At 45.6% G+C, this 25484-nt stretch overlaps 2 protein-coding genes across 8 annotated transcripts in view; one reads left to right on the plus strand and one right to left on the minus strand.

The window, feature by feature from the left end:
- The first annotated feature begins 417 nt into the window (after positions 1–417).
- On the plus strand, positions 418–4317 carry rrp8 (ribosomal RNA processing 8). Its single transcript, XM_048980539.1, has 8 exons — positions 418–572; positions 813–942; positions 1172–1433; positions 1582–2482; positions 2603–2732; positions 3094–3200; positions 3574–3670; positions 3757–4317. Exons 1-8 carry the CDS (start codon positions 436–438, stop codon positions 3868–3870), a joined length of 1878 nt encoding a protein of 625 aa, XP_048836496.1. The 5' UTR covers positions 418–435; the 3' UTR covers positions 3871–4317.
- A 22-nt stretch (positions 4318–4339) lies between these two features.
- LOC125711543 (dynein heavy chain domain-containing protein 1) overlaps positions 4340–25484 on the minus strand; it is a 34102-nt gene continuing 12957 nt past the window's right edge. For 4 of the 7 annotated variants that reach the window (XM_048980535.1, XM_048980531.1, XM_048980533.1 and 1 more), the window contains 26 exons: positions 24985–25189; positions 24113–24238; positions 23918–24015; positions 20509–23668; positions 19860–19980; positions 18738–18930; positions 18280–18562; positions 16323–18183; positions 14953–15179; positions 14653–14842; positions 14408–14510; positions 14137–14286; positions 12301–12492; positions 11298–11729; positions 10618–11038; positions 10016–10126; positions 9393–9569; positions 9141–9319; positions 7943–8944; positions 7621–7798; positions 7392–7514; positions 6983–7184; positions 6575–6666; positions 6175–6321; positions 5333–5940; positions 4340–5070 (listed from right to left, as the gene is read on the minus strand). In XM_048980535.1, coding sequence (XP_048836492.1) covers positions 4654–5070; positions 5333–5940; positions 6175–6321; positions 6575–6666; positions 6983–7184; positions 7392–7514; positions 7621–7798; positions 7943–8944; positions 9141–9319; positions 9393–9569; positions 10016–10126; positions 10618–11038; positions 11298–11729; positions 12301–12492; positions 14137–14286; positions 14408–14510; positions 14653–14842; positions 14953–15179; positions 16323–18183; positions 18280–18562; positions 18738–18930; positions 19860–19980; positions 20509–23668; positions 23918–24015; positions 24113–24238; positions 24985–25189 — 10998 coding nt within the window. In that variant the 3' untranslated portion in view covers positions 4340–4653. The remainder of the gene's footprint in view (positions 5071–5332; positions 5941–6174; positions 6322–6574; positions 6667–6982; positions 7185–7391; positions 7515–7620; positions 7799–7942; positions 8945–9140; positions 9320–9392; positions 9570–10015; positions 10127–10617; positions 11039–11297; positions 11730–12300; positions 12493–14136; positions 14287–14407; positions 14511–14652; positions 14843–14952; positions 15180–16322; positions 18184–18279; positions 18563–18737; positions 18931–19859; positions 19981–20508; positions 23669–23917; positions 24016–24112; positions 24239–24984; positions 25190–25484) is intronic. The other 3 variants (XM_048980537.1, XM_048980538.1, XM_048980536.1) reach the window with 3 other exon arrangements.

Below are 25484 nucleotides of genomic sequence, written 5' to 3' on the forward strand. Positions count from 1 at the left end.
CTTTCGGAAGCGCATCCCCTTAGCCCGGGGCTACTTGTTTTAGAACAGCTGCATTACTCGGGCATAGTGAATGTACCGATGTGTTCTCTAAATAATACCAAACACAACACATAAATAAGACCTTCATGGAACTACAGTGAATGTGCTTTGCTTTTTTTTAAAGATAATAACGATCTTGGATTACTGTTTTAAAATGTTTCGCTGACTCTTAAATAAATAGTATAGTTCATAGTGTTCGCAGTAAAATAGTTCGTATATGCTCGGGTCTGACGTGCTTTAGTTTTCAAAACTACTTTAATACGTTCCTTAAGTATATTTTGTGATGCATATATACAGACATTCAGCTTAATCGGGTTTCCAGTATCGGAAGCTTAGTGTCCCGTCATGCATTGCAATAACGATGACGTAATTAGCTGGGTATGGACTGTTTGGTCTATGGTGCTTCTGGGTGACATGCGCAGTGGGGTTCTTGTCGTAGTTGATAGAATTTACAGTGAACACGTGTTTTGGACAATTTCAGTTAAATACAGTAAATTACAGTTAAATTCAGTCTCCTTCAGCGGACGTCCAAGGTAAAACCAATTGTCCCAAAAATATAGGTAGTTGTCTGTAATGAGTTGGTTTCTGGTAACGGCTGGCACTGTAACGTCAAATTTATTAGCTTGGTGGCTAAAGAATGTCGGGAATTCGAGACATAAAGTTATAGAAATTGTATCACGATAAAGCTAGTGAATTTAGATGAAGATTGATGGGATTTATATTTGCAAATCAAATCCAAATTCGTCCTGTCCACTGTTTTGTAATCTCTCCAGTGTCAGCAGCGTTGATTTCACTAAAAGCATGTTCGCTGAGGAGGCTGAATGGAACGATGGTCCAGAGGCAAAAGCTCTTACGGAAGCAGTAATCCACGGCACGCCGATGCCAGAAAACTTCAATGCTACGGTCAGTTCGTAGTTTACCCTGAGTGAATTAAGTGATTAGTGTGGATACTGTATTTATGAGTATCTCGTCAAATTCAGTCAGTTATGGAATTTTTTTGGACAAAAAAAAAATAATACTTTACAGATATAGTATATATTCAGATTATGAGTACTGTAATGCATTATGAATGGTTGTATGTGCTCAAATCTTAGACTCCTTCTTTGCCCATTGTTTTGTTTTTGCTGGACAGACCAAGATTAGCAGGAAGAGAAGCCTGCTGCGAACACTCCATACTCTGGGCTCGCTTCCCACCTGGACCAACGGCACTGCTCACGAGGCCAGCGAAGATAGCGAGACAGAAGGAACAACCTTGCCTGCTAAGAGGAGGAAGAAGCGGAGCAAAAAGCACAGGAGATCGGCACCAACTGAAGATGAAAGCAAGCAGAAAGAGGCGGAGGTGGTGCCTGGAACTATAGTGATAGAAAGGAAGAAAAAGGAGAAAATACCAGAAGGTAAGTATTTTAATTGTATTTGTTGCACAGTGATCTCAGTTTATTTGAAAATGAGTGGCCAGTTTTGAGATGTAGGCATGATGATCCAGCAGATCCATGCTGTACTGTGGGTTTGACGGTATTTTGTAAACTTATTTCATATCAAAAGGCTCCTTGGACAAGAAAAATACAAAACCAGTAAATGAAAGTGAGGGGGTGGATTTCCAGAAGGAAACGAGCCAGATTGCAGGTAAGGAGGAGACACGGTTAAGCCGCCAGCAGTGGAAGAACAAGATGAAGAACAAGAGGAAGTGTAAAAACAAGTACATGCAAAATGACGAGCTGCCGCAGAGTGTCCCCAAAGCAGATGAAAATCGACAGATAAAAAATGGTGGAAACCCAGATATGTCAATGCAGGAGGAAGGTGCTCCAACACAGAAGAATAAAACAAAACGGAGAAAGCAGGACACCCACAATATTCAGCTGAGCAGCCAACATGCAGGGGCAATAGAAGCAAATGCTGTGTCCGTGGGTGGTGACACCACCCAAAAGGAACAAAAAGAACATAAACCTGGCAGGATCAAAGGTGAATCGCAGGTGGCCGGTGAATCTTCATGTCGAGTGTCAAAGTCTAGGGAGGTGAATTCCTCAAGGAACGGAGAGGAGAAGAAAGATGCCAAAATCAAAAGTACATTTGAGGTTCAGCAGCAGATTGCACAAAAGAAAAAACTGCAGAAGATGCTACAACATGGAGAGGCAGTTGGCAAGGGGAGAATAGTGCAGGAGGAGACAGAGGACAGTCACAGTGGGGTAGAAGAGGAGAGAGGGAAGACCACAGAGGGCATTATTGACCGCTCAGCTGCCCTGAAGTTCCGAATGGAGCAGCGCTTGGAAGCAGCCCGGTTCCGCTACATCAACGAGCAGCTGTACACCTCAACCAGCAGCACGGCCAGGCGCATGTTTAAGCAAGACCCCCAAGCCTTCGACATATACCATCGTGGGTTTACGACACAGGTTCAGCATTGGCCTGCCAATCCGGTGGATGCCATCATTGCCTACATTAAGCACAAGTGAGTTACGGGGACACTTCCGGATTGAAAACTATGACTTTGATAGTTGGGAGCACAGAAGCAGTGTGCACGAGTGAGTGAGTACGTACTGTTTTTGAGAAACTTCCCATTTGGTTTCAGGCCAGCCACCCGGGTAGTGGCCGACTTTGGGTGTGGGGACTGCAAGATTGCACGCAGCGTGAGGAACAAAGTCCACAGCTTTGACCTGGCACCTGTCTGCGACATTGTTACGGTTTGCGACATGGCTAATGTGAGTTTGCTCTGGGGTTTATTGTGTTATATGTTCGGACTGCTTTGCAAACCCTTTGGGACTTACTACATGCAACATGCAAGACGGATGTTTCCTCTGGTTGGCTGTGTAAATATGCATGCTACCAAACCCATCGCATCTTGTAAAACCTTCTAGTCTTTAGCGTTGAACTATTTTGGCTGAAGAGTATTGTTTACAGATCTGTATATTTATTGAACTGCAAAGTTTACCTTCAGGTGCGTAGATGGCATTTTTAAAAATGCTTTTTAGTCATATGATCGCATTTGTCTGCATTTCGGCTTGACACCCACAGGACCTTCCCTGGGTCTTACTCACTTTGCTTCCATCCTCTTGCCTGCAGGTTCCTCTTCCTAACGCCAGTGTGGATATTGCTGTGTTCTGTCTGTCCCTTATGGGGACCAACCTCAGGGACTTCCTGGTGGAAGCCAGCCGCGTGCTTGTGATGGGGTGAGAGTCAGGGGATTGGCCATGTTCAGGGCAGACTGGGAACAACTTCACATTTTTTTAATTTGCCCATTATTCTATCATGCATATTGCCACAGAGGCTTGTGTTTATGTAGGAAGTCATCAGCAGTTGGCTAACTAATGCATATGTCAAGATCCTAAAACCTAACAACCAAATCCGGCACCTCCTGGTCCACGTCAGCAGACCACTTAGGGGGCTTCTGTCTGGACACAGCACATTAGTGTGCTCTATTCTAAGCATCATGATATTTAAATAGCTGCAGATCCAAGGTACATAATTGCTTTTCAAAGTATGTATATCCATGTTCCTCAGGTCTGGCATTGCCCCTTTTAATCACTGTTTGTCTCTGTGTAGGGGTGTCTTGAAAATAGCAGAGGTGGCCAGTAGATTTGAGAATGTACGCAGCTTTTTGGGTGCACTTTCTGCTCTTGGGTTCAGGTTGGTTTCCAAGGTAAGCCAATGGTTCTGTTCCTCTCTGTTCCCTCTCTATTTGCTTTTTGGCTCAAAACAAATGTTGCTGTTATTATCCTTCTCCAGGACACAGAAAACAGATATTTTTACAGTTTTGAGTTTGTGAAGACTGGGAATGCACCAGAGAAAAGCAAAACTAGCGGCCTGGAGCTAAAGCCATGTGTGTACAAGAAACGGTGATGATTAACGAGAAGCAACGCTGTCTGGAAACAAGACTGGATGGATTGTGAAGGCCTGGAGAGACATGATACAGAGACTGCAGCCAGAGCATGGAGACTCTGTACCACAGAAGCTGGAGGGAGCATCTCTAATGATGCAAAGCTAAGAAAATCCCTGGAACTCAGGCCACTGGAAAACAGAGAATCCTGATGGTGCAGTGCTGAGTGTGGAAGCATTTTGGTCTCAAAGTTTGGTTCTGTAAATAACAAACGTTCTTAATGTTTAGTAATTTTAATAGCTCTAAGGGAAATGATCTCATTATGGTTCCAGACCAACACGACCACAGAAAGTCACAGAGGCTAAACCAGCTGTCATTTCTCAGGGCCCTTTTAAGCAGATTTGTCTTGTCATGGAATTTGTATACATTTGTACAAATGTGAAATATTCTGTATAAAAAAGGAAAACATACTTGCATTTGAGGAAGGTCATATTTTATTTATGTTCACTGTTTTACAGTGAGCCAGTTTGGCAAAAAAAATAACTTCCTAAAACGTTGAATTGTCATTTTTATTTACCTTGTAATATAACCAAGTAACCTATAGAACTGAATCTTGATCCAGCTTTATGATATAGTGCACACTGTTGTTGTTGGGCAAAGGTGATATGATTTCCAGAGTAGTTAATTTTTTTTTAATAAACATAATCTCAACTGGTGATCAACGTCTACTGAAGGGAAGTCCATCAGGACAGGGTCATGAGTCTCTAGCACTGTTAATTTGAAGATTGTGAGCAGAAAAGTTTCGGCTAATGCCACTGTGACAACATGTAGCTCTCAGGGTGTCGCAGAGAGCTTACCAGCCTTACCCGCCTCACTGCACACAGCCCTGGATCCAGTTCGGATGCCAGAGGGACCCGTGTAATTATATTCTTCTCGGCCAAACTCATTCCAGTGTCCGGAGACCCCGCCTCCAGGTAGAGAGGGCAGTGGTAGAGGGGCAGGGAAGACGGAACACTGAGGGGCGGGTTATCCTGAGACCAGCATGACTTCACAGCCCTACTTTTGGGTCGGACCCACAGGATGGGAAACGGACAGCGTTTGGAAGAGGGGGTGTCTTGCAGGGCCCCCAGCTGTGTGTCCCACTGTGCTCCTTGCAGTTCCAGACCACATAAGTATGCCCCAGAATCAGGAGGAGAGTTTGGCAGGCCTATAGCACTGAGCACCTGAAGTTATGGAGAGAAGTGAAGTGCTGTGTGTCATAGAGGACGTGTACTGATGGGAAATGCTACATCATCAATTGGTATTCCGTTTTTTTGCTATAATGCCAGTAAATGAGTATATTACCCTGTTTCCCTCAAACTTCTGTATGTAACTACAGATGTAATGTTCTGGAGAATGCTAGTGAATGGAGTAGGTGTACATTTCGGTTAAAAGTTAAATATTGCAAGTAATTATACAGCTGTGACCTCAATCAATTGGTCATACCTGGAAGTGCAGGAAGACCTGGCTGATGTCCACATGCTTGTCCCGGATTCCTTCCCTAACCAGGGCCGCTAGGAAGCCGTGGGGGTTGAAGAACGCAGAGAGGCAGTAAGTGCAGATGGATTCTTCCTGCAGGTAGGCGCTGAGTAGCTCTGCTTGCTTTTCCATGCGGGACAGGCCTAAAAGAGTGGGAGCAGGGGAAGCCGGTCCGGTGTTTTGGGGAGAGAGTGTGAGACCTGCAAGCAGTGATGATACAACCTCAATAAGACAGTCCATCTCCTGCTCAAGGAAACGCTGCAGGGGACACAGGAACACTGCGCTGCTGGCCACAGGTCTCTGGCTTCCCTTTATGCCCAGCATGTCCCTCAGGGTCAGCAGTCTGGCCCTGACATGCTGCAGATCGGACACTGGAGGGTCGTCCCCTTCCATCCTGCTCCTTGGTAAGTGGCCCCAGGGGCCAGACAGCTGCTGAAGGAGACGGTCCAGGGAGCGACTCTGCTCTTTCACCAGCTCCACATCCAGCCTGGAGGTAAAGCCCAGCAGTGTGGGGTCGCTGTGGTGAGGAAAGCCCTGAACCTGGGCCAGCAGTCCATTCAGCTGCTCAGCCAAACCTGAGACCAAGAAAAATGTGATGGTACACAGATGACGGAGTGCTGTTACAGGACTGACACGGGGTCACTGGAGAATTACTGTCTGCATAAAGAGGCTGGACATAAGCAGCACTGCAAATTCAAAACATGAATTTTAAATCATAATTCCCAACATAATGGGCTGTTTTTCTGCAGCAAAACATAGTTGACAGTCTGCTGTATGAGGCTGTTTTAAGGGGAGATATAGGTGACTACCAGAGCACCCAGATATCTTGAAGAGTTCAGAGAGGGGGCCACTGTCCCACTGAGAAGAAGGCGGCGGTCTGACACAGACTCTGGCCAAGCTCTCCACGGTCTCCAAATCCACCGAGTCTGCAATCTGTCCTCCATACACTAAAACTGCTGAGGACAGAACAGGAATGTGGTTAACTTGCTGGTAAGGGAATCAGTGAGGGAAAGTTACTGAAAGTGAATGCAAAAACCTTACCAGGCTGAGTTTAAGCAATTGTGGAGTTTGTAGGATGATTTTATAAAATAAACGTTTCAGAAATGACAGAAGAGGAAAGCCTGGATATTAGAGTGCTAATAATGATTTAAAACATCAGTGTATGTGAGCAGTTGTTCAGGAGTTCTGACCCGGGGAAAAGCCCAGCACCTGCTATGTACTCCAGCGCAGCAGCTGGGTCAGCAAGGCGGCCAGCAAACCGGACCTCGGCATCCAGCAGTACAAGCAAGTCCTCCTGTATCCTGCATGGAAGCTTCTCATTAATGCAACTTGGATGGAGACCAAAGAACATTATGTTTACTGAAAAAAAACTGATGCCAGGATTCTGCCAAGGAATATAACACATAAATAATGCAAGATATGAGTTTGAGCTGCATCAAGCTCTCTGAGCAGAAGATACAGTTTTATCCCGTTCATCTGTGTCCATGAAGAACCCTTTACTATAAACTGGAATGATGCCATGTAGATGAGGATTTGGTCTGCATGTAACCATCAGATTAAGATGATTAAGATTAAGAAGGAATGGCTCCCCTGCTATCACAGGAGACCGCCTCTCACCAGCTGTAGTGATGTCCCTGACCCAGGTAGGTTTGATGCTGCAGTAGTACTGAATGCAGGATGGAACATTGCAGAAGTGCTTCTGAAGAAGTAGAAGCAGCCCGAGCAGCAGAGGCAAACTGCTGCAGTGAGTAACTTAGCACCCCCTTCAGGTCCCTCGGGGAACTGCACACCAGACATGTCGCATTCATCCTCACTGCAACTTTCGAATTTGGGAAAAAAGTAAAAGCTGGGTTAGTCACAGCTTAATTAAAATAAAATTGACTTTGGGTGATGTGGTTTTTGTGTAGCTTGGCATGTGATGGATATTGCAGTGATATTACATTCATTCATGTAAGCAGAGTGAATCAGACGATAAGTGACAGCCTGTACTGCTTAGGTGTCCTTACTCTGAGTAGTGTGAGAGTACCTGGTATGGAGAAGGGAGCCTGGGCTTGGCATATAAACCACAGTCTGAAGCCTGGCTGTGCAAGTCTGTTACCATCTCTGCTTGGGCTCAGATTCTTTTCTTGCTTTACACCAGTTATGTTACCTGAAAAGAACAAATAGTTTTTTTTCTTTTGTTTTTACAATTATGTCATAAGTATCATAGTATTATCTGACCATGAGCATGGGGTAAAGGGGAAACCTCAACTCACCTTGACCAGTACAGGACACTAATTGAGTTATCCTGTACACCACATCTTCATCCCATTGGTCCAGTAAATGACAATTGTTAAAAACCAGCCAATGGCCTTTCTGGACAGCCTCATCCAGTACTGCAAGCACGGCTTCCTTGTGACACTTTCCTCCAAAGGTAACAACCTGAACGTTCACCTTCAATAAAAATATTAGAATCCTTTTAAATAAGAAATTCTTCAGATCATAAAGTAATACAATGCATTACCCTAATTAACATTATAGTTTTTGTGTGATTGCTCTGCATTTTTAATGTATAACCATCCTATCATTCCTTCTCACCTTTTTGTCCGGCAGGCACTGGGCAGCCTGGTTCAGCCAGCGCAGTGGGTGAGTATATGGCTGTCCCTTCTGCCCTGGTAGCATGAGAATGATCGTGCCCTTTGATTTATCTAGGATGGTGGAGGTCACCTCTGGGGCAGCACTGGTCAAGGAGGCTCCGGCGGGCTGGCCCAGCAGGCACGCTGCCAGGTCGTCCACCACGGCAGCCAGACAGTGTGGGAGCAAGGTCTTCCAGAGCAGCGCACGCTGCAGGGTGGAGAGGTGGCTAAAGGCCGAGAATGGGACAGGCCCCATGATTGTGGAGGACGGGAAGCGCAGATACTCCCGCCATCGCTCAGGATACGCCTGCAGGGAGGAGAGTAAACCTGCGAATGGAGGCAGCTTCTCCAGGCAGAGCACCTTTGAGTGTGTGTGCAAAGGAATCCACGATGGTTCACATGTGGGATAGGGCGAAGTCAGAGCTTTTGGCTCATTAGCCTCAGGTGAGGGCTCTGTTGCCAGTCCATGGAGGAAGGCGACCCTTTCAGCTTCAGAGGAGCCCTCGTTGTGCTGGCAATGAGAAACAGACACCAGCAGCCACAGCAGGGTCACATGGTTTTGCAAGAGGTAGGGCTGGTAGTGCTCCAGCACGCGGCGCACTAGCGTGTCCGTGATCGCTGCCACGACTGTGCCGGCTGGCAGCTGCCCTCTGCTGTTTCCATCCAGGTGCTTATTTAGGATGATGGCCTCCTTCACCACCTGCAGGAAGTCATGGAGCGGGAAGCGGTAAAGTGGGCAGAGGCGAGCAACCTCCTGCAGTGCCCGATAGAGGTCCGCCGCCAGCCTGACGGCTCTGTGGAATGTAGCGAGCATGGCATCGTGGCGCTCCACTTCCAGGGTCACCTCCGCCAGCTCCGCCTGCAGGCCTGAGGCTGCATTCTGATAAGTGGACATTAGGGGATAGAGGTGCGGGTCCTGCAACACTGGGCTGAATGACTGATGGATGTGTTCCAGTAAGGAGGTCTGCGAAATAAACAGAATGAAGCCAGTGAATAAAGACAGCCTTCAACGTGCCCAATCGGAGGGTTTTTAGGTCTCTTAATCGAATTTTTAATTGGTAAATTAATCATAATAATTAGTGGTCATTACAGAAGCCAACTACATACTGTATTATCTACCATTTCTAGTATTATTTCCAAATATGCTTCCCTCTTCTCACCTCTATCTGTTGCAATTTCTCCAGTAGAGCCTGTTGATCTCTTAAGAAGAGATATCGCTGCTTCCACAGCCCAGGGCATCTGGTCTGCACGATCTCCATCAGGAGGACGTCCTGCACCTCGGCCGCACCCAGGGAGAAGTCGATCACCTGCACTTTGGCCAGTATCGAGGGGTGGATCTCTGCAGAAGATGGTGTCAGGGATCAGGCGATGAAAGGAAACGGTGTTTGTGCTCATATCTGTCTTATTCTCACCATGCTGTAGCGCTTGCACAGGCAAGGGGGTACTGAGGACCAGGTGGAACTTGGGGTGGACAGTGTGAAGAAGCGAGCTCAGAGGCGAGGCCCGGCTCCTGCTGGGGCGCAGCAGGAGGTGCAGGAACTCGGGGCATGGAGGAGCCTGTTCCGCATGTGTCACCAGCACCGAACTGCCTGCAGAGACCGCAAACGCACAAGCATCACCATTAAGTAACTAAAGAATCGTTTGGCCATGGGGGAAAGTGTAGAAATTTATAGTTTGTCATTTTTTTATACATTTAGCCTATAGTTTTATATAAGGGCATCTATTTAGCAATTTTGCTGGAAAAAAACTTAAGCTAGTTACCTTCACTGTTCTTAAATACAGCACTATACATGCTAAATTATTAAAGTGCATTTTTCTGGTAAGTAAAATTGAGCCTTCGATGTTTTATTTAAAACGTGGTCAATATTACTGTAATGCCTCATGAAAATAGCACAGATGCTCTTGTTGCTTCACACAAAGAGGACCCTGAGGAGCAGTTAACACAGAATGAGCCTTTGTAGTACTAAGAAGGTTCTTAAAATGTCCGCAAAGGCAATGCAAGGCCCCAGCCAGGCGTGTATAGTGAGCCTCCTACCTTTTTCTGCACTCTGCCTTATCTTGTCGAGCAGGGTGGGGTCAGTAGCATCAACAACTATATCATAACCCCTCCCATTCCAAGCACTGCAGTCCTTCATAGAGAACCCCCCTGCCAATGACAAACACAATCAATAAAATAACTGCTGTACACTTTGAACAATTCTATCTATATATCTATATGAGTATTACCAGTATGCTACCCTACACTCCTCAGCAAGGACATTTGGAGCCCATTCCCAGCAACGCAGGGTATAAGGCTGTGTATGTCCCAGATGGGATGGGGGTCACGGACACAAACATATTCAGAGCAGGGTGGGAATCAAGCCTCTTACCTTCCTTAAGCATAGATGTGTCAGTCAACAATACTAATCCATTTTGCCACCCCACCACTTATCAGTTACATGTCACTCACACATCCTCTGCAATGAGACGACACCTTAAAATCCCAATTTAAAAAAAAAAAAGTTCTAACAGTAGCTTTTTTATTGATAAAATAATAACTGGACTCCTTGATTGTTTCATCATATTCAGTGTCAGAGTTTCAACACCAGCACACAAGAATCATTTCGCTCATAAGAGACACAGAGATTAGCAGGTCACCTGTCCATCCCTTGTCTGCTGAGCTGAGCTTGTTGCGCTGCTGCACATCTGCCAGCAGGGGCCAGTGTCGTGCACAATGGTCCCAGACTCCCCACAACAGCAGTTTTATCAGCAGGCAGGGTTTGGAGCTCGGATGTACCCCGTGAACTACGCCCACAGCTCGGGACAGAGGGAGGAACACATCCCTGGCCACTGGCACGGGCGCAAAGCAAGCTGCGTTTGCTGAGACGGGCCCTGGAGGACTGAGCGGCACTCTCCTGGGATCTTCAGGGGTGGGGTTGATCCAGCCTGAGCAGCACAGCTCACGCCATTTCTCCAGCAGCTCGCATCGCACGTCCGGCCCGAAAGGCCCCAGGTAGGTAATAGCTGCGGCTAAGATCAGAGCATCACCTGCGGCTGTCTTAGCACTCTCCTCTGATCTCTGAAGAGAAGCAGAGAAGGATGATGTTTTAGCATTTTATTTAGATTTTTGTATCATAAAGAAGACTTTATTTACTTAAATTCAACTGTTATTAATAGTGCATCCAGTCTAGATTTAACACTTCCTGATTTGGGGAAAATTAATTAAATTTTGCTTGAATAGTTAGTCTCACAAACATGTTTCCTTTAACACAGAAGATTACAGATTATAGACTTTATGTATGTAAATATGCATAAACATGCATCGCAGTGACCCCCACCTCAGCCACAGATTTCCAGGCCTTAATATGCGGCTCCAGCCACCGGATGGCCGTAGCACCTTCCTGCTCCCAGCTTTCTGATTGGTGCAGCCGTTCTCTTAGCTCCTCCCCTTCCTCTTCGGAAGCTCGCAGTCGCTTCTCTGTGTCCCGCAGCAGCTGGTGAGTACTTTCCTCCTGCACTTGGCGCAGATGCAGCCGGGTCTGGCATTCTGCCAGACGGGTCCCCAGCTGAGCATGGAGTGCCTCCTGTGGCGCCACGTGGCGCTGCACGCAGACGTGCTGGTAGACAGCGTGCACCCAGAGACACAGCGACTCGCAGGCCCGGCTCACGCCACGCACCGCCTCAGGCTGCATCCCAGGCCGCTCTACCATCTGCTGCAGGGCCTCAAACAGCTGCCCGTGCACCCTGGACCGGTCATAGCAAGCCAGCTCCTGACAGCAGAACAGCTATAATCATCTGGCTGCTTCCATACCACAAATCCCCCTCTGTCCCCCTTCTGTTCAGAAATAACGTTCTGATCCACAGTCTACAGAGCAGGATCAGTGCTAAAGCTACTGTAAAGCTACTGAAAGTAAATCGTGTCTAAAATTCTTGTTTTAAAATGTGATCTGATCTTCAGTAATGGCATCCAGTTTGCTTGCCATCTTTCTTGATTAGGACTTATAGATCAGATTGCACTTTACGTAAAAACAATATATAATTAACGTAACAGATAATTTTATGAAGTAGTTCATGAAGTTTAACTACTGAAAACCTTCACTTCACTGGTCATTATAAACCCCAGTCCTCTGGTGTGTTTATGTCTGGGCCATCGCCTGATCAGTACAACAATGTACCTCATCTGTTATCAAAATATAAATGTGCGTTAATAGGCAGCTGAGCTCTGTTTTCTGTCTACATGTATGCTAGTAGTATCATACTGTGACCAATATCAGCTCAGGTTTATGACAGTGAAGACAAAAAACACAAAGCAGGCGAATTAATTTGGTCGTGACCTCTGACCTGGAAGAAGTCAGGCTGACACATGAGCTGCACGCTGCTCTCCCAGCCGCAGGGGCGGCCGAACAGCAAGCAGATGGCATCCATGACGGGCATGACGCCGTCCGGGGGCTGCCTGTAGTGCCGCACCTCGTTCACGTCTGATTGGCTGAGAGACTGCACTGCCTGCACGGCAGCATGGTACAAAGGGCTCACCTGGAGAAACAGGCGACGGGCAAGCTGGGAAAGTGCTTTAAGCCTGACAAACAGCGAAGAAATGAATGAACACGGAAGCCTTGTTCTAATGAATCTATCAGGACTGTGTGTTTATGGTGTGCTTGATTAACTTTAGAAAAGAATTTTTTAAAATAAAGTGGGAAAATGTTTAAATCTGTTACAATCCTAATTTATTGATCTGTTATAAATGAGTCCTGATTTATTGGGTAAAATTTTGTTTGGAAAATATTTAATATTTATATTTAAAATATTTAGCCAACATCAAGCTAGAACATTTTGCATGTACAACACATTTCGAAAATGATGTGTTCACCTGGAAAGGATACATTAAATTAATTTTCATAAATACATAGATATAGTCATTCCCTCAGTGATTCATTTGATTAATTCTGCTTATGAATTCCGATTGCTGTGTAAGGACAGATGGGCGCGACTAAATTTGCCAAGACGTCCTATGAATGCAGTAAGCATTAGCAGTTATTGGAGGGGGAACGTGCTGCAGGATCCACAAAGGCTAGAAGGGACTTTAGCATCTTCTGTAAAGAAAGATGCTAATAGACATAAAAAAGGAAGCAGAATATAACCATGGTTGAGAAATTTTCAGCATTAGATAGCAGATATATAGTTACAGTTCTCCCCTCAGGTTTCCTTATGATGGACATATGTAGAAACTTTTTATGAGCAATATATTGATATAGGATCACTTAGGATATGAAAAGTAAAGAGTTCAGGTCAGACTTTTCAAATGTGTGTGAACCACATGCAGAATATTAATTTTTGCTTGTTTGTAACATGTTTAATTAAATAGGTGTGACAAACTGAAAGAGTGCCAATAGATATCAAACTTCTCTAAAATTCCTTGACATTCGTAAACATTATTGCCCTCCTACATACACTGCTTTCATATTTTTCTAAGCTCACTGATGCCACCTTTATAGATGCAGTGGTGGATCTGAGACTAGGGATCTGTGCCAGTAATTGGAAGGTTGCTGGTTCAAATCTCATGAATGCCGAGAGGCATTCTACCCCATTGGGCCCTTGAGCAAGGCCCTTAACCTGTAATTGCTTCATCCTGGGTATGATGTTACTCTATATCCAGCCTTATAAGGAGGTCCTCCAACTTAGGAAAACGTAGGGGAAAACTAGGGGGTTGGTGGCAGGATTGGCACTCCAACCACTGGAAAAAAACTCACACTAGTCCATTCAGACTAGTGTGGTGCTGAGGTATCGCCCATCACATGGGCTACACTCAGGTTCTCATCCCTGAGGTGGTTTGTCATGTGGTGGGTATGGAAACACACTGTATCAGTGCATGCCTCTTACTGATGCCACCTGGTGATTTTCCATCTTAAAATATGATGACCTCTTCACTTGCAGTGTCCCAACCAATGGCATGACTGGGGCATGGAGAACCTGGGCCCTTAAGTAAAATACATAAAATTGGAAGATGGGGTGACATTTTGACTGGGGTCCTTGAATGTCTAGGTACTCCCACGGTCCCAGTCATAGCTATGCCATGTGAGGGATATTTGCCGGTATCTAATAACCATCCCCAAAACAGGAGACGAACATGCTGGTCAGCAGATTAACCTCTTCAGAGCAGACTGCCCTGCAGTGCCGAACCTGCTGAAAGGCGTCATCCACTCGCTGCTCCGCCCGCCGTTTGGCCTCCTCCAGGCCGGCCAGCTGCTCCTCCTCCAGCAGGCGGACCTGCCGTGCCTGGTCATAAAGCACCCATGCCGTCTTCACCTCATGCTGCAGGGGGCTGTGGAGCTGATCCCCACAGATGCAGAAGATGCAAGCCAAAGATAAACTGGTGTTTATTCTCCCCTGCATAGTGTCACAGTTAGTGATCTCTGCTTGTCATGTTTACCTGGCTGATGTTCGGGTTTACCTGTTGTGCTTTAGTTAACTTGGTTCTGATTGTCAGAACGTTCTCTCTGTACTGATCAACCTCGTTAGTCATGTCCTTCAAATGACTTAGAACTGTGGTCATTCTGCGAAACCATACATAAACGTAATTGTCAATTACTTAGGAATAAACATTTTCATATGTACAGTATTAGTCACTGGCTATTTATGTGAAATAGACACGTATCAAAAATCTATGTGGTGAATAATTAAGAAGTATATCCTTACTTCTTGGCCTCATCCTTAATCTTATCAGACAGATGTTTGCATAAATAGATGAAGTTTTCCATGAGGTGTGCGTATGTCTGGGGGCTGTAAAGATGCAAAGGCGGAAGCAGAGTCTCTGTGTACGCCAGTGCTGATTGGTGGATTCCTGCCATGATCAGGGGGACTGAGCTCAGCCAGGTAGCACCATCCACTGAGATGGAAATAATATCACAAAATATATTTACTCAGAAATTTTACTAATATTATAAATAGGAAATGTATTTTAGAGCTCTGCCATACCTACACATGGTGATGACTTACCCTGGACACCCAAATCAGACACCTGTATGTTCTGCTTCAGGTGATGAGCAGCAACCTCTATTAAGGACTGTGTACTCCACGGCTGGTAGACCTCCACACAGCAGCAGAGCTCCGTGGCCCTGGCAATGGACCCCCATAAGAGATTCCCAGTTTGCCCCAACATTTTGCTGGACTCCAGAGGCATTATCAGGAACACATGCATGTTTTGTTCGACCTGACGAAAGAATCTGATACATTGGATGTATTTTGTAAGTGCAGTAATAATTTTATGGCATAATACACAACATTTATTTGCTTATTAGACACATTAGTCCAAAGCAACGTAAAAGTGAGGATGAGAGATTCTGGTCAAATGGTATTCCCTGATGCAACTGGGGTTTAGGGCCTTGTTCAGGAAACCCAACTGTGACATTATGTAGTCATGGGACCTGAATCGGAGACCTTCTGATCACCAATGCTGACCCTCAGAGACACACAGTGCCCGTACGTATTCTAATAAACAGGCATGGAAACAGTACCATTATAGTATAAATGCAGGATTAGGAATCAGAAAAATATGAGTAGCATATTCTGCATATACTGTATTGCATGCAAGCAGACACATTGGTTGAAATACTGGTAACACTTTACTGAACTCTGTCATTTAAAATGCATTATAGATACCTTTATAAAGCTTTATAATGGTGAGAATAAGAATTAAGAAAGCATTACAGCATCTTCTACTGACAGTCATAAGGCATTATAGTGTTGATTATTGTACTTCACAAGCTCCAATGAAGCTCTTATTTATAATGCATCACCTTCATGATGCTTTATAATGGTTGATATTGGAATTATGGATGCTTTGCAGGGCGGCATGGTGGTGCAGTGGTTAGCACTGTTGCCTCACACCTCTAGGACCCGGGTTCGAATCTCCGCCTGGGTCACATGTGTGTGGGTCACATGTGTGTGGCATGTTCTCCCCATGTCATTGTGGGGTTTCCTCCGGGTACCCAGTTTCCCCCCACAGTCCAAAAACATGCTGAGGCTAATTGGACTTGCTAAATTGCCCATAGGAATGCATGTGAGAGTGAATGGTGTGTGAGTGTGCCCTGCGATGGGCTGGCCCCCCATCCTGGGTTGTTCCCAGCCTCGTGCCCATTGCTTCCGGGATAGGCTCCGGACCCCCCGCGACCCAGTAGGATAAGCAGTTTGGAAAATGGATGGATGGATGCTTTGTATTGCATTATGAAGGGACTCTATACAGCATTATAGATGACAGCTTCACAGAACATTCATAATGCATTATAGTGCATTTTGAATGTTTTCACAGATTCTTATAGACATGGCATTTATAGAAAGTGTTACCAAAATTTGTTAAATATACTTACTTTGCTACCCCTTCCTCTTCCCTCAGCTGATTGCATGAGTTCTTTATCTTTGCATTGATTTTCTTTATCATTTCCTTCAGTTCCTTATTGGAATAGAGGTCCGGAAAGCTGCCATTGGCCATAACTAACAGAATCTCATCTCTGATAGGCTGGCTGGCATCATCATGCACTAATAGAACCACATTACTGCCATGCAGCCCACTCCGGGTGGCAGCCTCCTTCAGTAACTGGTGTAACATTGCCTCATTACCAGCATGAACCTCCAGCAGTCGGCAGCCTGTTAGTTGGGCCGCGAGTCGCACATTGGTCCTGCGCCCCGTGCCCTTTACTTTTGCAAACAAGGCACCATGCCCCCCAGGAATGAGCATGGCACGGAGGACATGTGCCAGCTGGTGCAGTCTCTGCCCGAACATAGCATAACCATGGCAGCTGATGCCTGGCTCAGTTAATTGTGTCCCCACTCTGAGTTTCATGATTCTTCGCAGCTGTTGGAAGAGTACACCTGGGTCCCGCTCTAGGTATGCGGCGTTATATTTGAAGTTCTGCTGAGCTGAGGAATGCGCTTGTTCAGAAAGCTCGGGGCTAAAGACTGCATCTTGGATGGTGATCTCCATGCCCCGGAGCAGATCCAAAGGAAGCAAGCCAAGAGTAGGAGTTTGTTTAGTCACTATTACTGGGTTTAAGACACTTTTCTGTGGACACTGGGCAACCAGTTTAAAACTTCTCTTCCAATCAGACTTGTCCGGTGGCTTAGTCTGTTTAGGAGGGGTAGGCCATAACACTGAAGGGTCTGAGATATCATCAGACATTGGTCCAAAGTTTGGCCCAAGGTTTTTTGGCTTCATATCTTTCATCATTTCTTCTTTTATTCCTTGGGAAACATTATCATTTTCAAAACTCTTAGAGAATTTTTCACTCTGTAGTTCCTCCTCACTTACACAGCAACTGACTCTGGAGTTAAAATTGATTTCCTTACCTGGGAAATCCTTTGAGTTATCTTGAGTGTCTTCATGGTCAGTCTCTGAGCTGGATGAGATCCACTCTTCCCCTTGTTTGTTTCTGTATTTGCCTGAAGAACGTGGACTCTTCTTCAAATGTGCTTTTTCCATAACTGGGGCTGAACACACAATGCTAGGCTCATTGCCCAGTTTGTCTGCGGAATGTTGGGATGGTTCCCGCTCACCAAAGGTCACTTCAGAAACCTGAACTATAAGCGATATCAGGAGTTTTTTCTCTTCCTCAGAGCAGAGGCGATCCCCGAATGTACGCAAGCACTCATGCATCCACAAGCGGACAATACTGAGCAAGTCAGCTAAAAGCCCATGAGTAGCCATCGTGAAGGGGTGTAAATAGAACGAGGACTGTGAGATCGGCATGTGGGTGCTGCTGTTCGGCTGTCTGGTACATCTTTGTGGACCCCAAAGGCACATCCCTTGAAACACCTTTTGTAAGTCACATGGGGAGAACATGAGGTAGGGCCTTTCCATGTTGCGGGGAAATTTCTCTTGCACAAGATGGTACAGGTCGAGTGTTGCAGAAATGATGCAGGCAGATACATTTTTCAGATGGGGCATGATTTGGACCTCTTTTAGCCACGGCTGCAGTCTGGGATGATGTATGGAGAACAACACTTCTTCTGACAGGTCAGGTAACGTAAAGATGGAGAAAAGACGTGATAAGCGTGGCGTGATGCTACCATAGCTGAGGTGGTCCTTTGTAGGTGTGCTGCAGGTAGCCAGGTAGCTGAAAGCTCCTGACCTGAAGAGCTTGAAACGGAGGCCGTCAGAGGTCAGCACACCTCCTCTGGACATGGAGAGACGCAGAGTCTCCAGAGCCATAGAAGCCCCAGAAATATCTAAGCCTCACATAAAGAAGAAACGATAAATTCCAATAAACATGTTCAGCAACGAAGGATTAATAATTTCATAATTAACCAAAAGCATTATTGACCGCCTACCACAAGGGGCACTGTGTAGGTCATCCACAAACAGTAGGCATCCAGTTTTCTGAACACTGACAGGCATGTTATCCAGTTTTGTCTTCTGGCATCCCAAACTCTCCAGAATTCCTCGTAAGTCAGCAGTCGTTAGGCAGGGGCTTGCAGGGAGGCGCCGATGTGGACGTTCCCGGCTCATTAAGGATCGGCACAGTGTGGTTTTTCCTGATCCTTTCTCCCCTACCACAAGTGCTGGCTGACGGGCTTCTAACATCAGATCTAACAGGAAGGCATGCTTCTCATACTGCCAAGAACAGGCAACATGATTAATGTACATACATTTGAAGATTAGTATTTAGCTTGTAGTCACAATATAACCGTTCTGAAATGAAAATAGCAAGGTAAGTGCCAGTCAGATCCTACCAAATTAGTAGATGGAATATAAAATAAATTAGTGCAATATCGTGCCTGGAGCACACCTGTGGGATGATAGGGTAGGAAAGGGGTAGGCTTCTCTTCCCAGTGCTACAGATACCAGTGCTGGCTTCCCATTGGGGCCCCTCATTGAAGTTGATAAAATGCTGAAATATCAGCCCCCCAGCAGGCACCTCCACCCTGTAGCGGCTGTGGTATAGGGCTTCACGGGCAAAAGCATCATACTGGGGCCAAAACCTAGAGAGAAGCCATAGAACAGTTTCTCCAGTCACCAGCCATATGTAATTACTAAAGAATATACTTGAATGAAAGGTTTACTACAAAGGACATTACACAGTCATGTGTGGCTCACTGGGTCAAGCCTCAGTGGCTGTGATCCAAAGGTCACTGGTTTGTGCCCGGCCTCTGCAGAATAGCCATTGCCCTTGAGCAAGGCCCTGAACCCCCAGCTTCTTGGGCACCACATGGTAGCTGTCCTTCCCTATGACACCCCCCACACCCCAAGCTTCATGGAGTGCAAGATAGGGTAAAGGGCATTTTGCGTACCACTTTACTTAAAGCAGTCATCGTAGTGCATTTTAGATAGTTATAACGCATTCTTAAAGTATTATAAACACAGCTATAAATATTTATAAAAAGGCACAAGACATTATAGCCATGTTTATTATACATTATGAATGCTTTATGAAGCTCACATCTATAATGCACTATAGATACCTTCATAATGAATTATAATAGTCATTATAAGAATTAAGAACGCATTATGAAGGGACTCTATACTGCATTATAGATGACAGCTTCACAGAGCATTCATAATGCATAATAAACATGACTATGATGTGTTATGCCTTTTTATTAATAGTTATAGTCGTGTATAATACTTTATGAATGCATTATAATGCATAATGAAAGTATATGTGATGCATTATACATGGGTGCTTTAAGTAAAATGTTACAGAATTTCCCCCTGTAGGTCAATAAAGATTCACTATTCTATCCTAAATGCAGTGTTGGGTGAGGTACAGTAACGTCAACTTTGTTTGACTTCGAGAGGAACATGAACCGCCAGCAGTGTTTAAGAAAATGTTCAGTCACCCAACAACAGAACAAAAGAAAGGCAATAAAACTTGCTTTTAATAATTTATTACGTTATTATAAATGCTAACCTGGGATGCAGGTGTCCCCCAAAGCCCCAGATGTAGGCTACAACGAAGAGGTTCCGCATCTGCAGCTCCTGCGGGCCAGTGGATACCACCGGTTCTGCAGGGCAATGTGTATGTGCAGCCACTAGAACCAGGCCACAGAGCAGTATCAGTGTACACCTCAAGGCCAGTGATAATCTGATTAATCAGTAAGCATTTCCTTACTGCTCTATTTCACCTCAGAGTATTTACAGTAGTCTTAGAAATGAAACTGCTTTATTTTTAACTCAGATTTGCCTTTAAAATATTACGGATTAATTCTTCTACTCAGTTAGCATAGAAGACTAACAGTTGCAAAATCTGCATCCCCTACAAAATGAAAATTGTCACATCCCGATCGTGCAGTTCCTCCTGTGTGCCACGCCCCCTCGTTTACCTCATGTGGAATCCTCACCTATACTCTTGGACTCCCACACCTGTTTCCCTGTACCGCCATGCCTCGCCGTTACATAACAAAAATGGCATTCTCAAATATATTTAAATAAATATCCATCCATCAATCTATTATCGTGACCCGGGAACAACGGGCGTAGGCGGGAACCAACCAATAAACAGGCTTATGCCTATATTTAAATGCTGTCAGTTTTATATACATTTAAGGAACTGCATTTACCTTCATTATTATAGGTTTGGGGTGTCAATGTACTGCCATTCCCAAAATGCACCAGGAATGCATGAAGGATTCTAATAAATGACATCACTTCCTGTAAGCCATACACAACCCCTCTGCTGAGTTTTTCCTGTCTATCTTCAGGCAGCACAGACACCTCACGTGTCAGGAAGAGCAGGGTGCTGTCAAACAAGTCTTCTGACAGTCGGGTCCACATCCTCAGAGTCACCTCGTCGAGACCCTGCTCCCTGTAAAGGGCTTGCAGCTCTGCTTTCCATACAGCTCTCCATATATCCTTCCCAGAGTGGTACACATGGCTGCAGCGTGTGATAACTGATGGCGATGCGTTTTCCAGGTTTGACACCTCCACCAGAATTTTGAGTTCCCTTTCTGATGGACGTATCTTTTCTCCAGTTGGAAGGGACAGGAAAGGATCTTCAGGATTGCATATGGTGCTGAACGGATCCAGCCAACCTGGCTGAGCCGCAGGATCCCCATCCAGAACTATCCATTTTACGTTTGGGGCCTGGCTGGTGATGGAGAAGCCTCGCGACTCTGAATCTCTAAGCTCTTTCGTGAATGCCCCGTCACACCAACAATCCTGCCCCTCATTCCAGCTTCCCCAGAATTCTTTGTGGGATAAGCTATTAGGAAATATGAGAACTGTGTTAACAGACACCCAGTTTGGGGAATTCTGCTCCATATCAGAACTCCTGCACTCGCTACCAACATCCTGTTGAACCCGTGCTGCCAGCTTCCTTAGAGCTCCAGACAGAGCTCTGTAACACATTGTCTTGCCACTTCCTGGGTGTCCCACTAATAGCACTGTTTGGTCACGTTTCAGGGACTGATACAGCGATAATGCATTGCAAAGCATTATGGGATCAGTGTGCAGACCACTTTCCTGCAGTTCCTCGTTCACTGCTGTCCTGAGGATGACCAGCTCAGCCTCATCTGTGTACTGTGAATAAAGGGAAGGGCAGGAAGCAGCTTGGAAGATCTCTTCAAAAATGGTGCAGAAGTGCGAGGCCTTTCTGGGGTCAAATATGGCTGACAGGAGCACAGATTTTACACCTTTGATGACAGCCTGCTCCTCAACTACTGCATGGAAAACAGCAGAGGCCTGGTGGCTGCATCTGTGGTGGCCCATAACTGGATCTTTGCCCTCACTTTCTGTTTTCTCTTCCAGTCTTAAAGCTGTGCCTGACAAGCATGCCCCTTTGCCCAGCTTCCCCCTGATTACATTGTCCTTGTCGTTTAGCCAAGCTTTGCAAAGCTGATACAGGTATGCTCCAGCAACATCAATGACTTTTTTTAGAAGAACAAGCCAAGATGATGGACCATTAGTGAGGAATTCTGGGAAACAGAGTGAATCCTTTGCAAGGCTAAAAAGAGTGACCAGGTGGCAGCTGAGTGAGGCAGATTCTGAGAATCCCAGGGCAGCCAGTGACACTTCGGCAATGAGCCTGTAGTCCGGCTGAGTCAAAGACACGGGCCGAGTGGCAAGTCGCAAATTCTCTGGAACATCAGATATGTGACAGCTTGATGAAATTATCACGCAGCCATAGCCAAATTTGGGTGAAACTGGATTCCCTGCCAATGATATCTGCCCCCAGCAGCGGAGCTCCTCAGACGCATGCTTACTCCAACCAAAGCCCTGCATAGCTGAGAGTGATGCATGGATATCAGACAGATGTTGCCCTAGAAGAGACAGTGTGCCCTGCATCAAGGAATCCACAGCGTCTAGCACTAGCCAAGCTCCAGTCTGCAGGGCACCCAGAAGCATATTCAGAATAACCACAGGAGCTGTATTTTGGGAACATTGCAAAGTGACCACTGGCTGCCCAAGTGCTGCACCAAGATGGGCCACAGTCTTACTCTTCCCTGACATACTGAACCCATTGACAAAAGCACACCTGAAGCTACTGAGAGCGAGAAGGATCCCCACAGCTGCTCTGTCTGAGGACAGAGTATTAACCATAATCCATTGATCTGGGCCCAGGTACTCATAACCATAGGGGAACTGGGAATCCAAGATGTCCACAAAGCAGTATTGCTTCTGTAATTCATTATCCCCCTGAGTCATGGATAAATTACTCTGCCCACTTTGATCCCCGACACTGAATCGATATTTCAATAGCTTATGCCACTCAAAAGATGACTCCAAGTTGGCCTTTAGATTCAAGAGCCCATCAATCTGACGGTTATGCTTTATGGCGAGCAGAATCAGAGCTTGTAGCACTGTAGTACAGTAAGAATCCTGGAATCTCCCATCGAAGCCAGCAAACCCATTCTGGATCATGCGACATAATATTTTCAGTTTCGCAGTATAACGGGTGCGTAGACTGATTTTCTTACTTGGCGCTGGATTCAGGAAAGCCTCCTGAATCTCTCTGTGCCATAACGCTTCTTCTGCCAGGAGCACACACTGCAGAGGAAAGTCTAATAGAAGGTTCCAGAATGAGGTAAGCCTGTCAGCTTCTTTTGATTTCTGCCCTCTGACCTGCCTACTGAGGCCAGTGGGTGAACCCTGACCTCTAGGTGACGGTACATCTTCCAGTATTTTATCTTTAGCTAAAGGCTCAAGTGACTCCTGCACAGCTGTACATTGATATGTCAGCTGCACCATAGCACACTGTAGCTGCTGTTCCAGCTGGATGAGCCAGACCACGGCATCAACACTGGGCTCCAGGGCCTGGAGAAAGCTCACCTGTTCCCCCAGTGGTCCAATTACACCCCAAACTCTCAGCTGTGTATTAGTCAGTGCAATGCTACTATTAATGTCCATCTCTTTAGGGTGAAGCATCTCAGTGCTGCCGGCATTAACCTTCAGCCAGCACACACCTCGGAAACATTTCCTCACTGTTGAAAGTAACAGGGACGGCGTGGGATGAAGGAAGAGAAGCTTGGTCACCTCCCCGTCACTGAGGAAGCAGAGTCGAGGAAATTCTTTACGTGGTGAGTCCAGGAGGTGGAGCAGCTGGTTACAGATCCCTTCCATGATGGACAATCCCTCCATAAAGACTGCAAGCAGACTCGACCCTTGGAAGCGTCCCTGTCTTTTCATATCCACCGGCTGCACGATGTTGAGCACATGGGGGTCTGTTGCTACGTTCTGAACCATCTCCCTGTATGTCAGATCAACCTGACAGAACCTCTCAACCTGTAAAGGAACAATCACAGCAAGATGAATCAGCACCACAGTCAGTAGCTGCAAAGCACAAATGCAGCTGGTCTTTACCACTTTACAAATTTATAAATAGTAATATTCCAATTACTGAAAAATAAGAAATGTGGTCTCTCTGTACCTAAATATGTATTTTATTTTTATTTAAAACTTGAAATTAAAATTCCATAATTAGTATATTAAGAAAACCATTAAAGTAACCACTAAAAATATAGTTAAACTCACCAGATCTGGTTTCTGCATGTTTACACCTGTCTCATAAAACATTTTGCTCAGGAAGACCCATCTCTGCTGATACCTCTCCCAGAAGCCTAGCAGCTCATCTGTGTGATTCACAACAAACAGGAAATAAACACACTGATGACAAATGTTGCTTAGCAACCATGCTAGCACGTCTGACTTGGCTCTCCCGGACTGTACCGAGCTCTTGCAGCAGCTGCACCCAATATTCCACTTCTTGCCTAATCTCTGCCACATGTGGTGACAAAAGCATGGTGGACAAAGTCATCACACTGTCTCCAGTTTGAGTCAGAAGGTCCTCCCAACCTGAAAACAGATATAACAGGATTTGTTTCTCTTCTTAGGCACTTAATCAGGAACTGAACCCAGGTTACTGTGGTGAAAGTGTGTGTTGTTACTCAAACCAAACTGACAAAGGTCACAACCCACCGTCGTGCCACTGAAGCATGACAAAATGCACTCGATCCATTTGTACATTTTACATAATGCATGTTATTAGTCACCAGCAAGAAAGACCCCCATCCCTTATTTGTTAATTATTTATAAAATAATGCATTAAGGGCAGTGGGGCACTAGTTCTGGTCCTTTTTAATCTTGCGTTCCCTGATATAAGAAAAGCTGAAATCCCCTGTTAGAGGAGTGGAGTGGATCTGATACGCAGGACCAACATAAGGAGCAGCCTTTGAATGCGAACACAGGGGATTCAAACATGAGGCAGAGCAAAGAACAAAGAACAAAGCATTTAAATAGGGTGAAACACATGCGGGCAATACAGTAAGCCTAAAGCAATGAGGTTATGTCACCCTCTAGTGATCAACTGAGGTAGTTACCGCGGTCTTTCTCACATAATTTTGTAGAAAGCTGTGCTTAGTTGCCGCATTTGCCTGTACAGGTAGAGGACAAGACTGGGAGACTCAAGCAGCAACAAAACTAATGATGTATGATTGATTACAAAGGTAAACTTCAAATATAATTACATCTTCTCATCCAAGGACATGTTGAGGAGGACAGACATTGGACAGCTATATCATTCTCATTTGTAATCTTCTCACCAATTATGGTAAATGTGCTGCCATCACAGGGCATGGAGGATACGGGCTGCTTAATGTTGCTGATGGGGACAGACTTCCATGGATTATCCTCCCCCCACTCTGTCATAATAAATCTGATCAGACAGAACTGCGTTCGTTCCCAATGGCGCCTGAGCTCCTGAAACGCCTCCCTCATGTTGGCTTCAGCCTTGGCTTCTCGACAAATCTGCGGCACATAAGGCTTCGTATGTGACCAGGCATTTATCTGTTACACGCTTTGTAATGTAAGTTCTTTATTACACACACTGTAATGCACTCAGCCACTGCCTATCCCATGCCACACCTTTATTACACACACTGTAATGCACTCAGCCACGGCCTATCCCATGCCATACCTTTATTACACACACTGTAATGCACTCAGTCACTGCCTACCCCATGCCACACCTTTATTACACACACTGTAATGCACTCAGTCACTGCCTATCCCATACCACACCTTTATTACACACACTGTAATG

The sequence above is a fragment of the Brienomyrus brachyistius genome, chromosome 17 (genome assembly GCF_023856365.1).
Source record: "Brienomyrus brachyistius isolate T26 chromosome 17, BBRACH_0.4, whole genome shotgun sequence".
Lineage (NCBI taxonomy): Eukaryota > Metazoa > Chordata > Actinopteri > Osteoglossiformes > Mormyridae > Brienomyrus > Brienomyrus brachyistius.

Coding starts and splice junctions, on each gene's coding strand:
- rrp8 (XM_048980539.1), top strand. CDS start 436: ATGGTGCTTCTGGGTGACATGCGCAGTGGGGTTCTTGTCGTAGTTGAT. Junction 2,483..2,602: donor ATTGCCTACATTAAGCACAA/GTGAGTTACGGG, acceptor ATTTGGTTTCAG/GCCAGCCACCCGGGTAGTGG. Junction 3,671..3,756: donor GGTTCAGGTTGGTTTCCAAG/GTAAGCCAATGG, acceptor ATCCTTCTCCAG/GACACAGAAAACAGATATTT.